This window comes from Chrysemys picta, chromosome 21 (genome assembly GCF_011386835.1).
Source record: "Chrysemys picta bellii isolate R12L10 chromosome 21, ASM1138683v2, whole genome shotgun sequence".
Lineage (NCBI taxonomy): Eukaryota > Metazoa > Chordata > Testudines > Emydidae > Chrysemys > Chrysemys picta.
Window position 1 is genome coordinate 18,978,745 of NC_088811.1, and position 7,845 is coordinate 18,986,589.

Genomic DNA, 7,845 nt, shown 5'->3' on the forward strand with positions numbered 1-7,845 from the left:
CCCCCACAGCCACGCAGCACCCAGCTCCCTACCACCCCCCACAGCCATGCAGCACCCAGCACCCAGCTCCCTACCAACCCTGCACAGCCATGCAGCACCCAGCTCCCTACCATCCCCCAACGGCCATGCAGCACCCAGCATCCTACCATCCCCCACAGCTGTGCTGCACCAGCACCCTACCCCCCCGCACAGCCACGCAGCACCCAGCTCCCTACCATCCCCCACAGCCACGCAGCACCCAGCATCCTACCATCCCCCACAGCCACGCAGCACCCAGAATGTTCCCAGCACTAAGAGCTCTGCGCCTTAGCTCTTGCTGTCTAGCTGGGAGCAGCCCCTGCTGTGTTTGCTGAGCCCCGTGCTGGTGGCTGGCCAGGACTTCCCCTCCCTCGCTGGGCTGCCCCAGAGCACCCCAGTGGCACTGACAGGCTATTTGTTAATTAAAGCAGAACAGCAAAATCAATAGCAGACATCAAGTTTATTGGCTCTCTGCTCTGCAGGGCCCGGCTGAGGGCTCAGGCCTGGCGAGCACGAGCCCCAAGGGACAGCAAGCAGCCGCTGGCGGAGAAGGCAGGTATCTGGAGTGGGGCTGGCTAGGATGCAGGTGTCCTCGCTGGAGGTCTCCTCCCTGCCACAGGCTGCAGCAGGTGGGTCAGAAAGGCTAGTCGAGCAGCTCCAGGTGGGTCAGAAAGGAGAGTGCAGATCTCGGATTGCTCCTGACAGATCATCTCCCTGGAGCTGGAGCTGGGACTGGGGCCTTTGGCCTGACCCCATCGGCCCCACAGCAGACCAGAGCGGCTCACAGCCGGGCATCCCCCTGGGACAGGATGGCGGGCACTTCCACTGCACCCAATGTTTGTCTATCAGGGCTGGGCTGGGCTCCCACGATTCTCCGTCATGAGACTCCCCACTGCTGTGACAGGGACCCCCGCTTGGCTGGGACTCCCCGGGCCAACCATCGCTCTGAGCCGTGCTGTGGGGGCTGGTGCTTTGCTCATTTGAAAGGGCTTGTGCCCCCCTCCCCCGGCAAGCAGAAGCTATGTGAAAGCTATGGGCTGGGAGAGGAGGGGGCTGGTCCCGCGGGAGAGAGGTGGGACTCCCTGAGCAGGAGGGCAGCTGGGGGAGGAACGTTGTCCTGGCCCAGAGGCGCCCCAGGCCCACGACAAGGATGTGGTGCCCCTGGGTCCCCAACATCTGTCCTCCGAGGGGACATTTATTCATCTGAAGGTCCATGAGGAGCAAAGCTCGGCCTGCTCTGACACACTGGATGGGGCTGGAGTCCAGGGGCATCCCTGCTCCGCACAGCTCCTTGGCCCCAACCACAGAGGAGACACGTTGCCCATTTTCGCCCTCCTGGGGTTCTGGCCCCTGGGCTGCTGAGCTCGGGGGTCCTTCGGTGGCAGTGACGTGCTAGGCCCTGGGGCAAGGGGCTCTTGGTGGTGCAAGTGGGAGCTGGCACTGTGTGCTAGGCACTGAGGAAGTGCAGCCTCGGGATCCACAGGCGATTGCCAGGGATTCAGGGACGCAGAGTGGGCCTCCTGGGGCCGGGCCTCCCTTGTTGTGGGTTCTCTGCCAGGGGGCTGCGTGCTGGGTAGGGCTGAAGCTGGCGTTGCACCAGGGGTGGGACGGGCAGCACTGAGGCAGCTCTGTGTGGGGGAAGTGCCACAGGCCCGGGCCCTGAGAGGTAGCCGGCCCTGCTGCTGGGGAAAGCACTTCATGTATCAACGGGCTGCAGCGTGGAAGCTTGTGCCAGCGTGTTGCACTTGGGAGTGACATGCGGGGAGCACATGGAAGAGTGGGTGCTGGGGTGGTGTCCACAGGCTGCTAGTCGGGGAAGAGCAGGAACCCCGAGAAGATGCTGTCAGCCCCTTCGATCCCCACCAGGGAATTCTTCTCATTGGGCTCCAGCCACACGGACTCATTTGCCTGCATCTGCAGAACCACTCCCCCGGTGGTGACCTGGTAGACGTTGTGCACGTAGTCGCAGAAGGTCACCACCTTCTCCCCCTTCATGCCCTCGCCCTTCTTGATGTTGATGCACAAGTTGCCCCTGGAGGTGGCGTGGTAGGTGAAGTAGTAGAGCCCCGGGATCTTGCAGGTGAACCGGCCGTACCTGTTCTCGTAGTGCCCGTTCTCGTTGGTGATGATGCGGTCGAAGCGGATGGGCTGCTCCCGGCGCGGCAGCATGCTAATGGTCCTGGCAGCTGAGAATGCAGATTTGAGGGTGGTCTTGAAGTCCCCAGATTCACCCACTGGCCCAGGAGGACCCGGGGGGCCCGGAGAGCCCTTGGAGCCGACAGGGCCTTTGGGGCCGACTTTCCCGGGGTATCCGGGGCTCCCCGGCTCTCCTTTCTCCCCCAGCTCCATTTCATCATCCACCCGCCCTGGGGGACCTAGGGAACAAGAAAAGAAGACTCATGAGTGGAAGGCTCACAGGGCTCTGTTGTCGTTCCTCATCTTATCGCTGGCAGGTTCATCGCTTCGCTGCTGAGCCCAGAGCGCAGCGTCGGATGGTCCACCAAAGTCACGTGACCAGCTCAGGGCCGGGGGATGATGAAGCCCTCCTCCAGTCTTTCTGTGCCGGAAAGTCCTCCACCCACGGCACAGCGACACTGGTGCCAGCTGAGACCCTCGCCCCTTGCACGGGGACACTGGTGCCAGCTGAGACCTCCACCGCCCCTCGCACGGGGACACTGGTGCCAGCTGAGACCCCCCCACCCCGCCCCTCACATGGGGACACCTGTGGCTGGCTAGGTCCTGCATTGGAAAGGTGCAAACCATTTGCTTCCAGCAATGCATCCTCCTGGCTGATATAGCAGCAAGGGCCAGGCTGTCTGGACAGGCACTAACAGCTAACCCCGGGAATTGTGCTTTACCCCGAAAGGGCCTTGGAGGGTTGCAGTCATCCCGACAGCACCACTCTCGCCCAGAGCTCGGCCTGCTCCCAGCTCCCACCTCCTTCTTACCTTTCTCTCCCTTCAGGCCGTCCAGTCCATCTTTGCCATTGGAGCCCGGCTGTCCTGGTACGCCTGGAATGCCCGGGATGGCGGCGTAGCCCTGGCAGCTGTTCGCGCTGGCCAGGGGGACCGCAGCCAGGCAGAGCAGCACGGCCCACAGCATCGTGTTGGCACCAGCACTGGGGAGAGCAGAGAGACGCAGCACAGCTCACAGGGCAGCACAGGGTGATGGGCTGTCGACTGGCAAGTGGGCTGGGCAGGAGAGCTGGGGAGCAGGCTGCCAGGAACAGTGCGGCCCTGGGGCACCGTGCCGTGGGGACATTCTGCCAGTACTGGGGACAGCGGAGGGGCAAAGTCCACGACAGGACCTGCTCCAAGGAAAAGCTGCAGGTCCAAGTCCTCCCCCTGACACCCCATTCTCTTTGATGGAGCTGCCCCTGGATGAGTGGGGAGAGACTGCCCCCCGGACGGCACATCTCCTCACCTCCCCAGATGAGAACAGCCTCAAGGCTCAGGCACCGGCGGCCCAGTCCCCAAGTTGCAAGGACAGTGCAGGCTCCAACCCCGCGCCCAGCTGCAGGGGCTGCACAGGGGAGAAGAGAGGAGCAGCAAAGCCTTTGGTGTTTACAGAGCTTCTGTGGAAGGGACAGGGAGTGCGGCATGCGCTGCTCTCATGTGCACATCCCACCCAGCTCCGGTCAAATCCTGCCCCAGCTCCCACTGCTCCGAGATCCCGCCGGCGCCACCGGCTGCAAGGAAGAGCTGAATTCCCCAACCAGCCACAGATCCAAAACATTTGGGGCCAAACCCTGCTCTGAAAACCATCTGGTCTCCAGGGCTTTGTCCGGCCATGCGGCTTCTCCCCTGGAGCCTGTTCCACACGCTAAGGGGCCGTCTCATCAGGCACTGAGCTGAACTGCCAGCAGCTCTCCAGTTCTCCCTCCCTGGCCTGTCTGAGCCATTTGTGACCATGACTTGCCCACTGGACACACTGGACAGGAATTACTTCAGGGCAGGTCTCCGGCCTGGGTCATTCAGGTCAGACTAGATGATCACAGTGGTCCTAGCGGGCATTGGAATCTCGGAATCTCCTGGTCCTACAGCCCAAGAGCCCAGCACCGTCTAAGCCAGACACAAAACTGCAACATCAGGGGCTGCTTCTCGGCAAGGTTAGCTTGGCAGGGAACGCATGGCTGGGGCAGGGAGCTCTGGGCAGGACATACCCCACAGCTCAGAGCGGAGTCTGCTCTAGAACCCAGAGGGAGCCGGGTGCAGAGCCCCGGCAGCCCCTTAGGGACACGGCTCTGTCCAAGCGCCCGGCTCGTTCGTGGCTGTTAAGGAATCGGGCGCCCATGGCACCGTGCGGGCTCTTACCTTGCAGCGTCCTGCAGCAGCGAGCGGGGACGAGGCCGGGCGCGTCTCAGTCCAGCTTGGCAGTGACCCTGCGGAGGGAAAGCAGAAGTTTGCGTGAGCAGAGAGAGGCTGGGCAAGGAGAGGAACTGGCCACATCCCTTTTTTATCGTTGGCTCTGGCCCTTCTGCACACTGGCACTTTCACATCCCCCGCTGCCCCACTCCAACCTGACCTCAGGCTCTTTCTGCAGGCTCAGCAGGACCCCCAGTGCCTGAGCCCTGCAGGGAGCCTGGGCGTGGCTGGGCCAGAGCCTCTGGCTATCGGCAGCTCTCGGCCTGAGCCCCAGAAAGTGCCGCGCTCAGTGGGTCTGTTCTCGCTGGGGTACGTGTCCTCACCTGCCCTTATAGGGAACTCCCCAAGAGTTTGCCTCCAGAAGCTGCTAAGATCCAACTCTACCCGGTCCCCCGACCCTGCTCTGAGTCCCCCCTCTGAAAACCCGGAGCAGCCGGGGCAGTCTCTGCGTTTTCACCCTGGTGACAGAGAGCTGGTTTGGGGGCATTGTGGGAATGAGGGTCACTCATGGGCACCCAGCCCTTTGCCCTGCGGCTGCACATGAAGGTGTCACTAACTTCCTGTTGGCATTGTGCAGACAGAGCCGCCCCCCGCCCCCGGTCAATGAAAACACTCCAGTGGGTGTCCGTGGGGCGAGGATCTGGCCCCACCCATTGGTGCTGCTGGGACCCACTCGCCCGGGCCAGACGAGACATGGGCTGGGAGACATGATGGTGCTGAGGTCCCAGGGCTGCACTTACCTTCTTCCAAGGGTCCATGTGAGTGTGAGGGCGTCGGAGCGGCTGTAACGCCCCCCTCGCCAGCCCGCCAGCTCCCTTGGATCCCCGGCGCTGCCCGGCCTACCTAGACTCCCCCCTGCCCCCCACGCCTTCTTGAGCCAGCCCCCGTGTTCCAGGGAATCACCTGAGCCGATGCTGAGGCAAAGAAGCAGCTCGCAGGGGGGCGAATGGAAGTGCCCCCCCCTTTAACTCACCTCCGTCTGGCTCCTCACCATGGCAGTGCTGCAGGTTCGCCTCCAGTGGGGCGTGTGTGTGCCAAGGTCTAAGGGGGCCAGCCACGCCCATCACCTCTGCGTCTGGCCCCTGACGCTGCTGGTTGCTGTCCCCTGGCCAGAGCGCTTCCTTGCTCAGCGGGCTGGGCACCCAGCACAGAGACACTCACCGCCTGGCAAAGCCTCATGCCCATCGCTAACACCCACCCTCCCTCCCTCCTCTGGGCATGCGGCTAATGGAACAGGAGCCCGGCTGGGCTGGGGGTCACAGACCATCGAGGGGCTGCCATGTGCTAGTGAGACTGTGCTGTGGGGAGGAAAGGAACCTGGATTCCATGTCCCTTGGGACTCTAGCCACCACATCCGGCTGCTCCTTTCTGTTAGGATTCGGCTCTCTAAGATGGCCCGTGCATGAAAGGCGAGCCGGAGGGCTCGTGGGGCCCTGTCCATGCCTGGAGTCAGTGCAATACTCACGTCTCCTCCAGTTGCACGCTGCACAGACTATCCCAGAGAACCCCAGCCAGAGCAGGCCTGCATCTTGGTAGCACCAGGCACGTTTCTTAAAGTCGATTCCACCTGCCCTTGCTCGCTGCCGAGTCTCTGCCTCGTTGGCCACACTTAGGGTTACCATATTTTGTGCCTCCCAAAGGAGGACACTCCACGGGGCCCGGCCCCGCCCCCAGCCCCGCCCCAACTCCGCCCCCTCCCCAAAGTCTCCGCCCCCTCCCCTGCTTCCCGCGAACATTTGAGTTGCGGGAAGCCTGAAGCAGGTAAGGGGGAGTGTGGGGGGAGGAGGCGCGGTCCGGCCCGGCCCCCGAGTCCCCGGCCCGGCTGGCACCCCCGATCCCCCCGCCGGAGCCCCCGGCCCTGCCGACCCGACCGGCCTCGGCCCCACCGGAGGCCCCGGCCCCGCCGGAGGCTCCGGCCCGGCCGACCCGACCCGACCAGCCCCGCCGGAGGCCCCGGCCCGGCCGACCCGACCCAACCCGGCCCCGCCGGAGGCCCCGGCCCGGCCGACCCGACCCGGCCCCGCCGGAGGTCCCGGCCCGGCCGACCCGACCCGACCCGGCCCCGCCGGAGGCCCCGGCCCGGCCGACCCGACCCGGCCCCGCCGGAGCTCCCGAGCGCCCGGCCCCGGAGCCCCCGGCCAGGCACCACACCGCGGGCCCGGCCCGAGCCCCCGGCCCGATCCCCGAGCACCCGCACCGCCGGCCGGCATGTCCCGATTTTCCCGGACATGTCCGGCTTTTTGGGCTTTCCCCCCGGACGGGGATTTGGAGCCCAAAAAGCCGGACATGTCCGGGAAAATCCGGACGTATGGTAACCCTAGCCACACTCAGCCCTGCTCCAGGCACATGCACGCCCCAGCCTCCTGAGGCCGGTCCTGCTCACGCCAGGCTAGGATTTGGCCTGGGCTGTCCATGTAGTGGAGAGGGATAGCTCAGTGGTTTGAGCATTGCCCTGCTAAACCCAGGGTTGTGAGTTCAATCATTGAGAGGGCCACTTGGGGATCTGGGCAAAAATCTGTCTGGGGATTGGTCCTGCTTTGAGCAGGGGGTTGGACTAGATGATCTCCTGAGGTCTCTTCCAACCCTGATATTCTGTGACTGTTCTGGCACTCAGTGTCACACAGGGGTGTGGGGCAGGCTCCCCTGCCCTAGGGGGAGCTCTCGATCAAGAGGATTTTGAGCTGAAGGGGCTCCTTGGAAAGTCCCTGCTCTGCAGATATTTGGCATGGTTCACTGCTGAGTTTGTAAGTGCTTTGAACCAGCAAGTGAGTGGCCCCTGCAGATCCCTGGGGATGTCCTATTGCGGGTGCCGCAGGGGATGCTCAGGTGGTGTCTGTTCTTCTGTAAACTCAACCGTGGCCAGGAATTCCTGAGCCAGCCTCTGGCATGGGGGCAGGTACCAGCCACTCGGACAATCAGCTCGTGGTATTCAACAGCACTGGAGCCCTGGGTTGGAACCTGGGGGAGATTTTTGCCTCCTCCAGCAAGAGAACGAAGAAGAGCTGGGCTGTAATTGTAACTAGAGAGACTGCTGACAGATGGGCACTGGCTGGCTTAGGCCTCTGAGGGTGTGTCTACACTGCAATGAGACGCTCACAGGGCTTGGGGCAAGGAGCAGTTAATTGCAGTTTAGACATTCGGGCTCGGGCTGCAGCGTGGGCTCTAGGACCCTGTGAGATGGGGGAGGGGGTTCCCCAAATGTCTTCATCACAATTAAACAGCCCCTTAGCCAGAGCCCCGCGAGCCCGTCAGCTGGCATGGGCCAGCGCAGCTATTAACTGCAGTGCAGACAGACCCTGAGTGACCCGTGCTCAGGGACCAGCCGCCCGGCGGAGCTGCAGCTACCTCTGCATGGGACACATGGGAGACCGGCACCCCCCAGAGATGTGCAGTGACTCGCTCAAGGGCTCAGTGGGGGTCTCCAGACTCCCAGGCACTTGCTCTAGCACGCTCCAGAGTCTAG

General features: G+C 63.5%; 1 protein-coding gene across 2 annotated transcripts; it reads right to left on the reverse strand.

The window, feature by feature from the left end:
• Positions 1-459: 459 nt before the first annotated feature.
• On the reverse strand, positions 460-5,866 carry LOC101942579 (complement C1q subcomponent subunit B). Of its 2 annotated transcripts, none has more exons than XM_065574944.1 (4): positions 5,848-5,866; positions 4,332-4,399; positions 2,967-3,136; positions 460-2,393 (listed from the first exon to the last, which is right to left on the reverse strand). In XM_065574944.1, the coding sequence occupies exons 3-4, from the start codon at positions 3,118-3,120 to the stop codon at positions 1,825-1,827; spliced, it is 723 nt and encodes a 240-aa protein (XP_065431016.1). In that variant the 5' UTR covers positions 3,121-3,136; positions 4,332-4,399; positions 5,848-5,866; the 3' UTR covers positions 460-1,824. The 2 variants fall into 2 exon arrangements, with proteins under 2 accessions (XP_065431016.1, XP_065431017.1); XM_065574945.1 differs by lacking the exon at positions 5,848-5,866 and adding an exon at positions 3,442-3,540 and having other exon boundaries at positions 4,332-4,394.
• Between the last annotated feature and the right edge of the window lie 1,979 nt (positions 5,867-7,845).

Excerpts from the sequence above, each read along its gene's own strand:
- LOC101942579 (XM_065574944.1), bottom strand. The coding sequence starts at position 3,120 with ATGCTGTGGGCCGTGCTGCTCTGCCTGGCTGCGGTCCCCCTGGCCAGC. Across the intron at positions 2,394-2,966 it reads CGGCCTGAAGGGAGAGAAAG|GTCCCCCAGGGCGGGTGGAT; the intron begins GTAAGAAGGAGG and ends CTTGTTCCCTAG.